We start from the raw sequence: 15,519 nt of genomic DNA on the forward strand, positions 1-15,519 counted from the left end.
TGTTTATAGTGCTCTCCTGTTCTGCAGTGAAGGAATAACTATTATGAGGGGGAATCAGTAATTGCATCCACCCCAGCAAACCAGTGAGTGAAAGTGCACCCGGTGGAGCGTCTAATGAAGGGCTCCACTGGCCTCTACTGCAGACATGCAGCAGCCCACCCACCTGTGTAGAAATAGCAGCCTGCCATGCAGGTAATAATCAGGCCTTTCTTAGACACCTGGGGCTTCACCAAACCCTTTACACCGTCCCAAAAGCACATTTTGGAAATGCTTCCCCACCTGCTCAACACATCCTTTAGCTTTGCTGTTTACCTAAAGTAATCTGCAATAAATCTGATATGTTGCAGTCTGGGCCAGGGGTAAAGGGGAAATCATGCTTGTCTGTTGTTTTTCGTAGAACAACAACAGTCTCATTCTGATTCTGTGAAGATAATACAATGGTATTAATTATGAGTCCTTTTCTTGGCCCTATGTGCTAGTTCAAATCAAGCATCACAATAATTGTTAACAATTTTACTAAAAGACCCAAATCTGGTTTCATTCATGTGCTGCTGATCTAAGGCTTGTAAGGAGGCAGTAACCGTGTGAAGCCAACTCCATCTCTTACAAACCTCACACTGTTTCCTTCACTCTGATGTTTTTGTATGTGTGTGTGTGTGTGTGTGTGGTTTTCTACATGTCCCTGCTGCTCTACCAAAATCTCTGAATTGGCAGTGCAGGTTTGGGTCTAATTGACAGTTTCGTTCATGCTCCAGTGTTAAAGCTTTTGCGCCAATCCTCTCCCCTTCCCCGTTTTCATTGCTTTCATAATTGCCACCAACATAATGACACAGTTGCTGTGGCAACCATGTCTCTCTTTTCTCTCCCTCACACACATACAAAGAAAAAAAAACATACACACACATTTTGCATCTTGGAGGTTTTTCCTTTTTTTTTGTTGCTGAATTTACCGGCTGCTTGTAATTTGTACATCATTCCCCTGACATTTTTGTAGCTTTGTTTCATCCTTGCCTTTTACTAGGATGGCAGAACATTGTAGCTAAATCCCTGACCGATATATTTTTTTTGCCAGAGCTGGTAAAAAGTAAGTCTCCAGGGTCATTCAGTTAAAGAGGGAAATGAATTGGAGGGGAATACACATGAACGCCACCAGTTGAATGGGCTTAATGACCAGCAGCATCATCATGAGCAGCAGCGCGAGCTGAGAGTCTCATCAGCACCAGACTGAGCGACCAATCACAGCGCTCCACCACCGGCGGACCTCCGTCAGGCCAGTCGCAGTTAGGCGGTGTAACCTATATCTCGCTTGGAATTCATGAAGGCAGCCAGCTCATTCAATTCTAGATGGGGAAAAGTTCAATTAGTGAAATCTTTTCTTCTTTGGTGACTTTATGCACCCTGAATTTCTGCGTTTTTTCCAGGAACGTAGTCTACCTCTACAACTTCTGCTGTAAAACATTTTATTTGTGTAGTGCTTAGTTTAATTGTCTCATTTGTCAGAAAATCTGAGAACATCTCGTTATGGACACTGATATATGTGTCTGCTGCTCGCGTCTTTTTTTGTTTTCTTTCTGCCGTAATAAAGGATTAAAAGACGCCGGGTGGAGACAAACCAAGAAGAGCGAGTGAGAACTGCAGCGTGTTGAGGTGGGGAGAAAAAAAAAATCATTCAAAACAGGTGGCAGATCCGGCAACAGTTCACGCTGTCCTGATCATCCTGTGCTACAATAACAGGCTTCCATCTGAGAGAGATCCAGTGCGCAGGCTCTCCCAGCGCTCCTCTCCAGCATCAAACCCCAGAGCAACGCACAGGTAAGACACGACATTATGCACCTTTTTATTCACGCAACATCAGGCATTTAATTACGGACAAAGAACTGTTCCATGGCTTCATTGCGTGTGTGTGTCTGTGTGATAAACGAGTTTGGCATCTGTTTGGACGCATCAGTTGTGCCGGAGGCTCTCAAACAAAACATTTGGATGAAAGCTGCGCCACAGAAAAAAAAACCTCTCCACACGGGCATTGTGCGCCGCTGACATGTTTTTCATCACTTATACAGTTGAATCGACTACTTCAGATTAATGAAGACATTATGAAAAAAAGAATGATTTTAAGACACACGAAAAGACACAGCCAGCCGGACTGGACACACACAAACACACACACACACACACACACCGGTACGGATACACCCACGCACTTCTAGCCCACTGTTACATGCAAGTCATGTCCATAAACTGCATGCTTGTTCATTGCAACTTATTAACCTAATGAATGTCGGAGCCAGAAGAGACTTTGTCTAATTTATGATGCGATGTCATTGCGCAGCATTTATTTTAAAGATAGAAGGAAAGCAAAGCATTCTTTTTTTTTTTTTTAATTACATTTCTTTTCATCGACTTTTCTTTTACGGGTTGCCCTTATTGATTCCTATCACAATGCGTGTTTTGCAGCAGCATTTCTATAGAAATATGAAGCCATTTTGTTTAATTTCCAACAAACACCTGTTGAAATTGTTGCACGCTCAAGACCGTATGCACAGCTGCTCGGCTTCCTGCAATAATAAAAAGTGAGGGCGCCGTTTGCTTCATTTGCTTTTATACAAACGCTTGAGTCTGTTGAAACGGTTTGTTCTCCCTCCAGTGGCCACGTAACTCAGGGACGCATCTTCACAGCTCTGAATGTGTGCCCTTCACCCTTTGGTTCCCAGCTTCTCTCTCTCTCTCTCTCTCTCTCTCTCTCTTTCTCTCTCTCTCTCTCTCTCTCTCTCTCTCTCTCTCTCTCTCTCCCCCTCGTTCTACTGCATTGCCTCAACAGCACAGAATAGAGAGCCCCACGGGAAAACATGCGCTTCTTTTGTATATTGAGACACTTTGAAAGATGTGATAAGACTTAAAGCGTATGGCTTCACACTGATAAAAGCACATGAATTTCTACTTTTAAATATTTATATATTAAATATTACTCATTGTTGAAAAGCTGTAATTGCACATTTATCTGGGGAGTTTTCACATTTTCGGCCAGAACATCTCTAGCGGTCTCTGAGCCGAAATTTGGCAGTGAAAGTTGAAAGGAAGCACACATCGTCAGTGTCATCTTTCCAACCAAGAGACATGCAGCAGATGTGACTTTGAAATCTGGTTGGTCTAATGGGTGTAGATTGGATTCTGCTTCCCTTCTCTTTCACTGCCTCTTTCACTCACACACAGACAGAGCTGCAGTGCTATTCTGAGAGAGTTAGCTGCCTCAACCCACGCACAGAATCTGAGAAAGAGAGAGAAAGGCAGAATGAGGGAGAAAAGAGGAGAAGGAGGGGAGCAAGGAGAAGACTACAAGGATTAAAGAATGCCTACTATAGTCTCTCACATGCAAAAATGTACACACGCAAAGATTTTTTTTTTTTGTTGCAGTTCAGATAGTACCCGTTTAACTGATCCAACTGCATCTGATTAATAGTTGTTATTAGCGCTCTTCTTGTGTGTGGCATTGACTGTATTTGCAGCTCTGTTTAGTGGTGCTGTTTGTGTGATGTTGTATTGGTAAGTGCTGGGAGAAATGTACTTGATTCTGTGCCACCCACACACGCCGCCCTCCCACTCACGGTCGTCTCTTGCACATCTATACCTCTGGCTCTTCCCCGCTCGCCACAATCTCTTTTTGCTCATTTAAATCCCGTCCCTGCATGTATCACTCTGCCTGCTCCCATTCTCGTGTTCCTCCTGCAACCAAACAGGCACACTAACACACTAATCCACCTCACAGAGTACACACATCTGCTCACATAATGCAATTAATAAATAATGGCAGCATATGTGTGCTCTGAATGTGCACACACAGAGGTTGCAGAGCTGCTTTCTAATCATGTTTCTCACTTGTGTTGCAGTGGACCTTCCAGGTTTGATTATCGACGTGCAAACCCTGAGGACAATTCTGGAAATCAAGCAGAACATTTATATCCGACCAAAGGAGAAATTCTTCAGTCCTTTGTCTCGCTCATTTTTCCTCTGCTGAACCCTCCTCAGAAGGTCAGAGGAGCATGTAACTGAAACAAGCGGAGCCCTCGGTGATTTCAGCATTCTGTCTCCCCCCGTCTGTGCCTACATTCTCTGCCACAGATAGGGACGTTTTGATAATTACATGTAATTATAATTTCTCTGGGAGACAGATCTGCTTCTGTCTATTATTGCCAACACCTCCAACACAATAACTTCACGCATTTACATATTTCTCAACAACAGTGATATTCTTTCAACCTCCGAGACCAATCAGGAATTGTCTTACTTAGAGAGACATGTCACAGGGAGAAGCCATTCAGTTCATGTCTAATTAGAGCTACAGTTGAATGACAGGGGCAACTTTCTGTGCCCGAAAGCTGAATACAGAGCATTTCAAATCTATAACATTTCAATGAGTTTTACAGGCTGGTTTATGCTTACTCTCGATTTTCATCTGTTACAGTCTTCTTGCACATAAGCCGAGCCTCCCTCATTATCACCCCCAGCCCGATCGCACAAACTGTCTGTGCCAGCCGAGTACTGATGCATAATAATCCCACTTTAGAAAACATAGAGGTAAAATATGTGGTGTTTCTTTAGATGTGACGAGTGCCTACAAAAGGTTACATGGATCTTCATCGAAATTTGGCATCAATAATAGACAGCTTTCTTTAGCGACGCTGTGTCTTTATTGTATTTGATTGTTAACAATGCCAAAAAACACAAAATATATAAAAAGAATGATAGATTTCATACAATTTTCCAAGAAAGAATTGCTTTCAGCTTAAACAAGTGCCAATTCCGAATGTACGAAGTGCCAAACTAAACACATTGTCCAGGAATAAACAAACCAGATCAAACTGTTTACACGTAATACAACACAGGCCATATACTATTGCTGAAGTGCCATGTCCAGCACAGGAATGTCTTGGACTGCCATATCTTAATGAATAACACTCTATGTGTTTAACTTTCACTGGCCTTTGTGGTTGCAAAAAACATATTTTCATCCAGCACCAAGTCAGATATTTGTTTTTTTTGTGCAGGTGGACATGGAGGATTAGGCATTAAGGACTAAAAGCATGAAGATTGTTGTTTTTAATTTGTCCTTTTCGCAGAGATGCACAGTGTTCTAGACTTGAGAGGTGTTTTTTGAGGGCAGAAGATGAAGTCATTATGCATTCAGAGTTCCTCTCTAGCAGTAAATTAAAATAATTTTAACACCATTATCAGCAATTATTGAAAACCTACCAAGAGATTCTGACAGTGTTGGTCCTTTTTTTTTCCCACTGTTGGCAGTCTTTTTCTAATATTACACTGTATAAGTACACAGTTTCTGAAAAAAAAGAAAATCAAGCTTCAGATTTAATCATCAAACATAACTGAATGAAACTATACATCATCAGATTCTAGCAGGTCGTACATGCTACATGAATATTTCACATGCTGTTCTAGTGGGTTGAATTGCAAAGCGGATACATTATTGTAACTGCATTGACTGAACAACAGAAATTCGGTCTCTTAGTCATGTAAAAATGACGCCCACCACCAATCTCCGAGTCTTCGCCGTCTCCCTGCTCTCCCTCCTCTCCCTCCTCACCGCTGCTGTGGACACCTCTTCGCCCCCCCCTCCTCTTCAGCAAGTAGACCACTCAGGTAGGCTGTTCACCGAGCAGCCTCAGACCGACCCCAGCCCCTCTCTGCTGCTCCTGGCAATGCAGGCCAACATCAGGCCCGCTGCTCTGCAAGGCAGGAAGAAAGCTCCTGAGAAACTTCCAGAAACCTCAGGGGGCGTTCTGGAGACGCCTCCCAGACCCCTTCCCCAGGTCATGTTCCCCAAGAATGTGACGTCAGCGGAGGCTCTCGCACCTCCTTTAGGAGCAGCCCAGGTGGCACCCATTCGACCTCGCATGATGGATCTATGGATTGATGTGTGTCGGGGTTATTATGATGTCATGGGACACTTTGACAGCGCTTTCAACTGCTCCAAGGACACCTTCGTCTTCTGCTGTGGGACCTGCCACTACCGCTTCTGCTGTCCAGATCGGAGCCGGCAGCTGGACCAGGACAACTGCAAGAACTACGACTCTCCAGACTGGGCCAAGCCGCAGACAGACTCCATGATCATCTCAGAGGAACAAGGTCCTGACCCGGACTTTGATCCTTTGAAGCAGCAGAGCCACAACACAGGATTTGTCATTGGTGGTGTGGTGGTGTTTATGGTGGCCGTGGCTGTGGGCATCAAGGTGGCCTTCAATAAGGTGCAGCAGGAAGCCAATCAGAGGGACCTCAACATGCCTAGGTGAGACTTTTTTCTTTTCTCCCCTTTCACTGCTGCATTCATAACTTCACTCCAGTATTTGTTGCTTTATCGCATGTATGAAAACTGTAATGGGATTAGGGTTTCAGGCTTCCATGAATGGCCCAGATTCATCATTCTGGCCACAGAATATTGTCATTAGTCATCCTCTGAAACATATTTGATCTTTGTCAAGTGGCTTCCGTGGAATTCATGGCTGTGTTGATTCCTCTGGGATTTAAACTAATATGTGGCTGGAAACCTCTGTATTAAAGATTCTGTTTTATTAGATTCTGTTTCGATATTTTCTATCATGGGCTACAGTATTTGAAAAGACATCTGGACAGATATTAGTGATGATGGTGCACAAAGAATGACGTTAATGATGAATGTCTCTTTGTTGTTTTAAGATTCCTTCTAATCCAATTCAAACACAGCAACTTTTTTGAGAAAAAACAAGATGTTAAATAAATTGCACTCAAACCTAAGAGTGCCATAAATATGGTTTTTCTGTTCACTTTCTAATATGAACCAATCCAATTTTTATAATGATACATTTGCAAAAATTATAACCACAAAATTGCTTGTCCTAGAACAAAGATTGCTCAGCAGAAGGACTTCAAGGTGCTAGACACGTTTTATCACTCTGAATTCTACGTGATAGTCAGTGAACAGCCGATAGTTGAAGCTAATTCTTTATCAATTTTTTTCCATTTTGCTTGTGATATAATCAGAGCCCTGGTGGACATGTTGCGGCACCAGTCAAGCCCGGTCCAGCAGGACGAGCGAAACAACAGCGTGGCTCTGACTGTAGGCGACGGACAGGGCACACTGGGGAGAGCTCCAAAAAATCTTTACGCCCCAGGCCTACCCAGCAAGGACAACAGATGTGAGCGTCTCAGGCTTTTTATTGCATCAGTGAATAGAAGACTCGGAGGCACAATCAGAGCTTTTGTAACTGCATCCTCTGTATGCTCAGACACATCGTATTTGTCACGTCTGCATGAAGAATTATTTTTTCCCAGTCCCAAGGCTGTAACCATGTGGCATTATAGGAAAAAAAAATGTACAACATAAATTAGATTGTTTTTTATCATTTTTTTCAATGAACATGCTGTGATTACTGAAATATATAGCAACTACTTTTTTTATTATAGAATAAGGACTCTAATTAAAGACACAAAAAGTGAACATGGATTTTGAGATAAGTGCATTTAAAATATAAGAAGCTCTGTGCATGTAAAAGTAAGTGAAGTTGAATTGGAGCAGACAATCTTTGTATGCTAAAGAACAATTATTCTTTTGACTTACAGTGGGCAATTTGCAACACAATTTCATCCACTCATCCGGCTCCAGCCCGAAACACACCGCCACCATCGGTAAGGCAGCTGGTGACAGCTGAGCTCCTATGTAAATAATATGTAAATGCCACAATTCTTCATTTACCGTATTCAATTTGGTAAAGTAGACTTATTCATCGCAACAGTAATAATGATTTCATAAGATTGAAATGTTGTGTTCTAGTGGATGCTGGAACATTCACATACTGCTACGTGCAGGGTGCTATATCCAGAGGAGCAAATCTCATTTAACAAATGGTGCTTTTTCTCCCTGTGGTCTCTGCAGAGCGCACACCTCGAATGAACAATGCTCAGCTGGCGGCTGGAGGCACCCTGCTCTCCAGTAAACACAACAACACCAAATCCCAGCCTGCCTTCCACCACTCCCTGCACAACCTGGCTCAGCTGCCGCCTTCCTATGAGAGTGCCACCAAGCCAGAGCTCAACAGATACTCCTCACTTAAACGCCTCGGTATGTACCTACTGTACATGTTTAAGAAATGTCTGTCTCTGCAGCTGGTCCATGAGCACTGACACAACGGTGACACTCTTGACACTGCGGCAAAGTGCAGGATGTGTCATTATGTGCTAATGCTGTTTACGGTGGTGATAACAATTCAGAAATGTTTTTCTTTGGTTTCCAGAGAAAGGTCTCGATGAGTACTCTTCCGGTTACTGCACCACCAAGCGCAGGCCTCACACAGCCCAGCCGGCCCTCCAGTCCTCCCAGCACCATCTCCACTGGGGAGGAGACTATACACTCAGTGGGAGAGGAACCCTTCCAAGGCATGCAGCCCGTCCCTGGATCCCGCCACCACCTTCTGGCATGCCTGCCTCACCTACCCCCAATCCTTACCCTTTGGATCCCCCAGAGCCGCAGTACAACCCCAACTACGACACTCTGTCCAAACCCCCGAGGAAAGTCAAGTCCAGCGACCAGCTGCTCAACATGAGTGATGTTCCAGGCAACACAGGGACCCTGTCCAGATTATCCAAGAACCAGCAGCACCAGTACTACAAAGCCATGGCTGCCTCCAATAAGAACTCCAACACGCAGACTCTCACAAGGAAGCCCCAGGACAGGAGAGAAGAGAGGCAGGAGCGGCTGCTCATGTCCCCAGACCATTTGGAGGAGAGGATGGGAGGTGGCGGTATGGGGGTCGTGGATCCTTACGCCCACACACCAGGAGGGATTGTCCCCACACTTCCTCGCCAGCAGAAGGCCCAGTCCCAGCAGAATGTGTGCGCCACACCCTCCCTGGACCGACACCACATGATCAAGATGAACTCTCATCCCACATCCGGGCGGGAGCAGGAGAGGAGCACGGCCATGACGGGGCACATGAGCGGGGGCATGGGCTGGGCAGGGGAGGCGCCCGGGGCGGGTGTAGTCATGGGAACAGGAACACTAGGGGGCCACAGCGCGAGGAGGATGGCCTTCGCAGCGAAGAGGCAGAACACCATCGAGCAGCTACATTTCATACCAGGAGGGGGAGGCGGGGGGTCAGGGGGAAGTGGAGGGGGGAGTCAGGGGATCAGGACGGGGAGTAAAAATGAGGTGACGGTGTGAGGTTAGTGCCTAAAATAGAATTAACTCTCATCAAAGATATGGGAATAGATCACCCTTCTGCATTTAGACATTAGATTGACAACTGAAAATTAAACTACAAGTATTAAGTATGGTTACAACACAATGTGCTTAGGCTATTCAGATTAGTGTTATCTTGTTATTAAATAGCTTAAATATGATACTTTATTAAAAATATAGGTGGGGCATATCTGTATCATTTATGTGATAGCCTGCATCAGCCATATTTTGTAAGAAAATTTGCCATATTGCCATAAACAGCAGTGCCATTACTTGCAGAAAGACTGACTGGGGGGTGAGACAAAACCAACTGAAGTGTCGCTCATGATTTTGTTTTTTATATGTTTTTCCTAAAAAGTACTCAGGAGCCATATTAGATAGGGATTAAGAAGATATGTAGATGTATATACTAAAAAAAAGTTTAAAAAGAGGAGGACCATGGGGATTATTTATCACAGAATTTAATAGAGAACTTAGCCGACTACCTGCTGGACTTTCAACCTGATTTCTTAAACTGACTCTCATAGTTGAAGGGCCTGATGGACCAGATGAGTCTGCATGAACCGTGTGCCTGATGGCGGTTTTTGGAGATCTGACATTTACTGAACCGACCTCATCCTGACACAGGGAGGCAAACCTGTTTTTTTTTGTTTTTTTGTTGTTGTTGTTGCTTCCTGTGTAAATGACTGAATGGGTGGGGGCTGTTTTCTAACCGGGACTCAGCAGCCTGACACCATTGGCAGGTCTCCGCGCCCGATTTAAACTTGGGGACGTACCCACATTACCACTCTGACGCCTGGGTTGCCTAGTTTTCCATGTGACCTTAGATCAAATCCCCACAGGGACTCACACTCTGATCACTGCTACACTATAGAAGTGTTAACTGTTGGTAGATTATAATATGGGTTATTTTCCCCCCTAATTTTTCCACCTTTAGATTGGGACCTAACCGTAACAACAATGGGCTACCAAAAAGTATACAGCCATCTGTTTCAAAACAATCTTGACATTAACCTAAACGAGTCAAGAGCTAACAGAACAGACCCATGTGTTCAGTTTACTAATAAAAGGGCAACTTTCTTTATGTAGGTTGTGTACACAGAGCAAAAGGTTTTCTACAGAGCACAAATGAAAAGACCGTGACGCAGAGGTTGCACTTACACAACTGTCCTTCAAAAGCCATTTATGAAGATACAAAGAAAATACCACAGAGGAAGCTGGTCTGACAATCACCATTTTATTATTCTCTCCAGGTGACAAATTATACAAGTCAGTGATATTTTGTACAGTCAAAGGATTCGGCTTCAGAGAAAGCCAAAAAAACACCTCTGAGTCAGGAGACCTGAGGCCTTCTCCTGTGTGGCTCAAAACGCCGTAGAGACTCGGATGGTTGGGAAGCCCTGCCCATCCTCAAGACGAAGATCTTGCTGTATCATATCGCACTTCAGCCAGTATGAGGGGGAAAAAAAACAGAAAAGAGAAAAAAAATCTTCATCAATAACATTGCGTATCAATACTAAGGGCTATCCTATCCTATACTGTAGTATGTGATATATTTGGTCCCTATATAATGCTATCTCTTTCTCTTGATTTAGTGTTGATATTGTCATGATGTATTAAGTATTAATGTGTACAAAAAAACAAAGAGCAATTTAAGCACAGTTCAAAGAGAATCACAGAGACAAAACTTTGCACAAATCTTTCCCCTGATATTTGCACCAGATACAAACTTACTTTGTATCACATCCTCAAGGTTTACATTCGGTACGAGAATGGCTGAACGTGTGACCGATCAATGGGAGGTATTGTACTGAGAAAGGATTTTTTTTTTTCAAATCAACAGATGGAAATCAAAGAAGGAACTTGTTACGGCTGTTTTTTTTTTGTTGTTGTTCAGTCATGTGAAAGACTACAGAGATGAAAAAACTGGCAAACAAATTTCATTCGGACAATCTTCCTATACACAGTGCTAAATGTAGTTGTTCTGAATATGATGGAGTGTTATTATTAATAATTATTATAACTGTTATGGTTATTATTGACAATTATCTTATGATGTGATGTTCTTTTACTTGGTGGGGTTTAAGTGTTTATTGTTTTTAGATAACTAGCATTCTCATGACTGGTTGTTTTTTTTCATACATTAGGTTGTAAATTCAAGTTTTTAAAAACATTCTGAATCTTGATGCATGCCAGCTCCATTTCACTGAGAGGCATTTACAGTCTGCCTGGATTTTTAAGGTCATCCACACTTAGATATGGCCGATTTTCCAGCTGTACGTACTGTGCCTAGACATCGGCCTTATACTTTCTTGATCTCAAGTGATTACTTAAGTTTCCATTTGGGTAGAAAACCATCTATTGAAAGATTCTGCAGCCTTCTAAACGTAGATGTGTAGATGACAGTGTTTTGGCGAAGGGATAGATACGATTGGGACAGGCTGGAAGCTATTAAAGTCACCACACTGGAGACATTGTGTTGTTTGTTGCCTGACCCGATGGGATGAATGTTGGAGAGACACTGTAACTGAAACCTGAGCGCAGTGTCTCTATCAGGGAAATAGGACAGGTGACGTAGAGTAGTATTAGATTTTTTTTAATAGAGCCACAAATGGTCTGTAGCAAAGTCTGTAAAATCTCACAAGCCATATCCATTGAACCTCATGATCACAATTTCATAAATGGTTAATCTAATTTGTGCAAGTATTGTATTTTGTATAGCTAGTACAATCAGAAAAATTATAAGTGACATTAACTTGAGGATTCAACAAATGATGTGTTAGTATTTAATGAATTGTACAGTGCCAAACTCATAACATTTTGTTGACTTTCTATTGTCAGAGACCCCTAAGAGGCGACACTGGTTGATTTCTTTTCACAGCTGAGAATTAACACACAGGCGAGTGAGCTACAAAAGCTAGTAACCAGACAGAAATGAATGAATATGGTGTGTGTCTTTACCATTATGAATTCATTTTGAGAGAGAGGATGGTTAATGGCCACCGGAAATGTGAAGATATGTGAACACTATGTTGTACGGACAGGGACCACGTCCACAAATGAAATTTATTTTCATGCCTATAAATTTAAAAACAACCCCTTTGTTATTGTTCAATGCATTGATCCCCTTGAATACTACAGTTACTTACACGAGGAATTTGTATAATAAAGTTGGTGGAAAAAATGTTTGGTCATTAATTTTACAGTTTAATGTTTCTTGCATTCCTGGTTTTGACTTTCTCTGTTATATATTCAATTCCCCTCTATTTCCTTTACCTGAGACACCTAAAACCTCAACAATCATGCCCACTCCTCTGGTACATACCTATCAGTATTATCAAACACAAACTCTGTTTCTGATAGTCTTTCTAATATATACATTTATTATTCACTTAATTATATATTAAGATGCCTAATGGAGGAATTTAGGCACTTTAAAAAAGGAGAACAACTTGCACCTTACCTTTAAAAATGTTCTGAAAATGTAATCAGTGCTAAATACTTCGCAGTCATGTTGGAAATTACCATTAATTCATATATTTGGGAGAAAAAAAATGTTCCTCTACATTTGGAATGACTGCATAGAAGCAAACACCCCTCATTTTCTGGTCTGCTCAGACCTATCTACCAAAGATTTATGATTGAAATGGGAAATGATCAAAAGAAGGAGTAAGATCATTTGCAAAGTAATCTAGTGAAACTTACTTGTTAAAAGTATTTTTAACAAAAACCAGTGACGCACATCTGTGTTGTAGCAGGAGATTAGCTGATATTAGCTAAAGCGGTGATGAGTCAAAGTCTTGGTGGAAAGAACTAACATTAATTCATAGGGTAGTAGTATTACTAAAATGTACAGTATGTATTGGACATATATATCCCTGTGAGTTTTATTGTATATTCTATATCATATGATAACATTATTACAGTTGCTCTCATTTGTCATAAGTATTTTCTTTTAAAGCTTGTTGTGGTGAAAGTAATTCTAACGTTTTTAAATCATTTGTTTGGCAGGTAAATTAAAAAGTGCATCATATTTTGTAAACTCATGTGTATTTTATGTTGAATCCTAATCTACGAATCTACCTAACTATATCAGTTAATTGAATCTATAGACAAACATATTCGTCTTTTGGTAAGTGAAAAGTACAATATTTCTATTTGAATCGTGGTGGAGTCAAGAAGCAAAACATGTTAATTCATAAATAAAGTCAGAGTATGCCTACCTTGAAATGTGTACGGCAGATTGATTACATTTATTTTGTTAGACATTGATCTACAGGGTTGAACTTTTTCTATATGTTGTCACAGATTTGAATTACAGAAATAAGTCTTCATTTGAGACATGGCCATAGATTGTAAATATTAGGGCATGGCCTAAGGCATGGGGACTATATGCCAAGTTGTGTCAATCACTAAAAGCAAAGACAGAGCCCGGGACTGTTCTGACATGCATCTCATAACAGACACAGAAAAACATGTTTGTGCAAGCAGTCACAGTTTTGAGACCCGTGGCTTTGGTGAAAGGCAGTATGTTATGAAATTGTATCTAAAAATAATCACAAAACCGATTAGTGTTTTATAAGGGGTCAAAATAGCAACAACAGCTCCATATTAACAAAAAGCCTTTCAGTCTTCAGTAGGTTAGTAAGCACACAAATTGGGTCCATGATAAAATCACACATTACCAGGATGTGATGTATTGTATAAGCCGCAGTAAGACAGTGCCAGTGGGAGTGGACGACTGTACTCTAAATTAAACGAAAAGGTGAGACTGTCTTCATATAATTCACATCTCTAGGCCATCTAAGTGCAGAGTTATATCATTTTGTTCCTGCTGCGTCCTTCCACTGAGGTAAGAGCAGCTCATATTTAAAACCTCCTGTGAATACATTTATTGCACTGAGATGTAGGAAGGCTTGAATGAAAGCGCAGACTGCTGTATTGTACTCATAGAGACATTATTTTGTAGGAGGTACACAAAAGGCATAGAAAATATTACATTTGATTTCAGCATTGATGGCCTCTGATGCTCTACAATCATTGTAATTTACACATTTCACCACCAGGAGGTTCAGTAGGTCCTCGGCTCACAGAGAAAGCCTGCACGTATATATTTCAATGCGAGAGTAAAGAAATAATATCTTTAATAATATCCATTTTTTAAAAAGTATTATGGATGGATAAGGTGCCTGAACTGTCCAGCACCAGTCACCATGCATATTAATGCCTCATATCTCTGCTTAGTAAAGTGAAACCCCTTTTTCCACAAGATTTGCTCAGTTCTTGGCACTGAATGTAGCTGAGAACGACTACAAGATTTGCTGGAAAAGAAAAATTAAAATGCAGATGTATGTGTGTGATTAATGCTTTCTGTTTCCTCGTATGATGAGTAAAAGATACCCAATCATGATTACCATCTTTACAAATCAGAGAGGAAATGATTCACATCTCTGTGATTAAAGTGACTGAATCAGATCCAAGACGTGTGTCATGATAAAATGACGAGTTTGCCAAAGGTTTAGTTTCTGAGTTCACTGTGACTGTTCTTACAGCTTCAGAAAAACACAGGTCATAACTCACATCAATATCTTTTAATCACTGCATGGATGTGGTTATTGAAACAGTTTGTTTTGGTAGATCACTTTTAAACATTAGTGGCAATTATTAGTCAATTATTGTTGGTACAGAAGAATGGGGCAGATTAGAAATAAACACCTCTTATTCTCCATCTCAATATGAGAAATGTGACTTGTGATCATAATGGCATTTCAAGTATTATAAGTTGTTCTACATTGGTTTTTTGTTTTGTGACTAAGGGCCACAAATGAAATCACACACTCTTGGTATAATGACCTGCAAATCTTATTGATGCTTGTCCTTGATAAACCTTATATCATTTAAACCTTATGTTATATTTAGGCCTATTGGCTCAGAATAAAATGTACTTTTTCCTGTACTATTTGTTACAATTAACTAATGCCACATCAATATAGCCTAATGTAATCATTGACCTTACATATTTTCTTATTTTCAGCTCTTTTAGTTTCTTACATCTTTTTAAATCTTTGGTCCTCTTGGTCTCAGCTCGTGCTGTTGGGTTCTTGTGTTTCCTGGGTTTTTATCATGGTTCTTGTGACGGTCGGGTTATATATGTCTGTTGGGTATCGTGCACTTTGGGTTCTTTTCTGTTGAATTGTATTTAATTATTTTTAGTATTTTGCATTTGTTATGTTCTTGCCGTTGTTAATGTTCTTCTGTGTTTGGTTTAGTTTGCTTTGTTCTTGTTTGTCAAAGCA

At 41.2% G+C, this 15,519-nt stretch overlaps 1 protein-coding gene across 1 annotated transcript; it reads left to right on the forward strand.

Annotated features, from left to right (window-relative positions):
* Positions 1-1,235: 1,235 nt before the first annotated feature.
* On the forward strand, positions 1,236-13,258 carry LOC109993688 (protein shisa-7). The gene is made up of 6 exons (XM_020646732.3): positions 1,236-1,812; positions 3,885-6,298; positions 7,030-7,184; positions 7,609-7,674; positions 7,922-8,107; positions 8,280-13,258. Exons 2-6 carry the CDS (start codon positions 5,532-5,534, stop codon positions 9,203-9,205), a joined length of 2,100 nt encoding a protein of 699 aa, XP_020502388.1. The 5' UTR covers positions 1,236-1,812; positions 3,885-5,531; the 3' UTR covers positions 9,206-13,258.
* The last annotated feature ends 2,261 nt before the right edge of the window (positions 13,259-15,519 follow it).

Source organism: Labrus bergylta, chromosome 8, assembly GCF_963930695.1.
Source record: "Labrus bergylta chromosome 8, fLabBer1.1, whole genome shotgun sequence".
Lineage (NCBI taxonomy): Eukaryota > Metazoa > Chordata > Actinopteri > Labriformes > Labridae > Labrus > Labrus bergylta.

Excerpts from the sequence above, each read along its gene's own strand:
- LOC109993688 (XM_020646732.3), top strand. The coding sequence starts at position 5,532 with ATGACGCCCACCACCAATCTCCGAGTCTTCGCCGTCTCCCTGCTCTCC. Across the intron at positions 7,185-7,608 it reads ACCCAGCAAGGACAACAGAT|TGGGCAATTTGCAACACAAT; the intron begins GTGAGCGTCTCA and ends TTTGACTTACAG. Across the intron at positions 8,108-8,279 it reads CTCCTCACTTAAACGCCTCG|AGAAAGGTCTCGATGAGTAC; the intron begins GTATGTACCTAC and ends TTTGGTTTCCAG.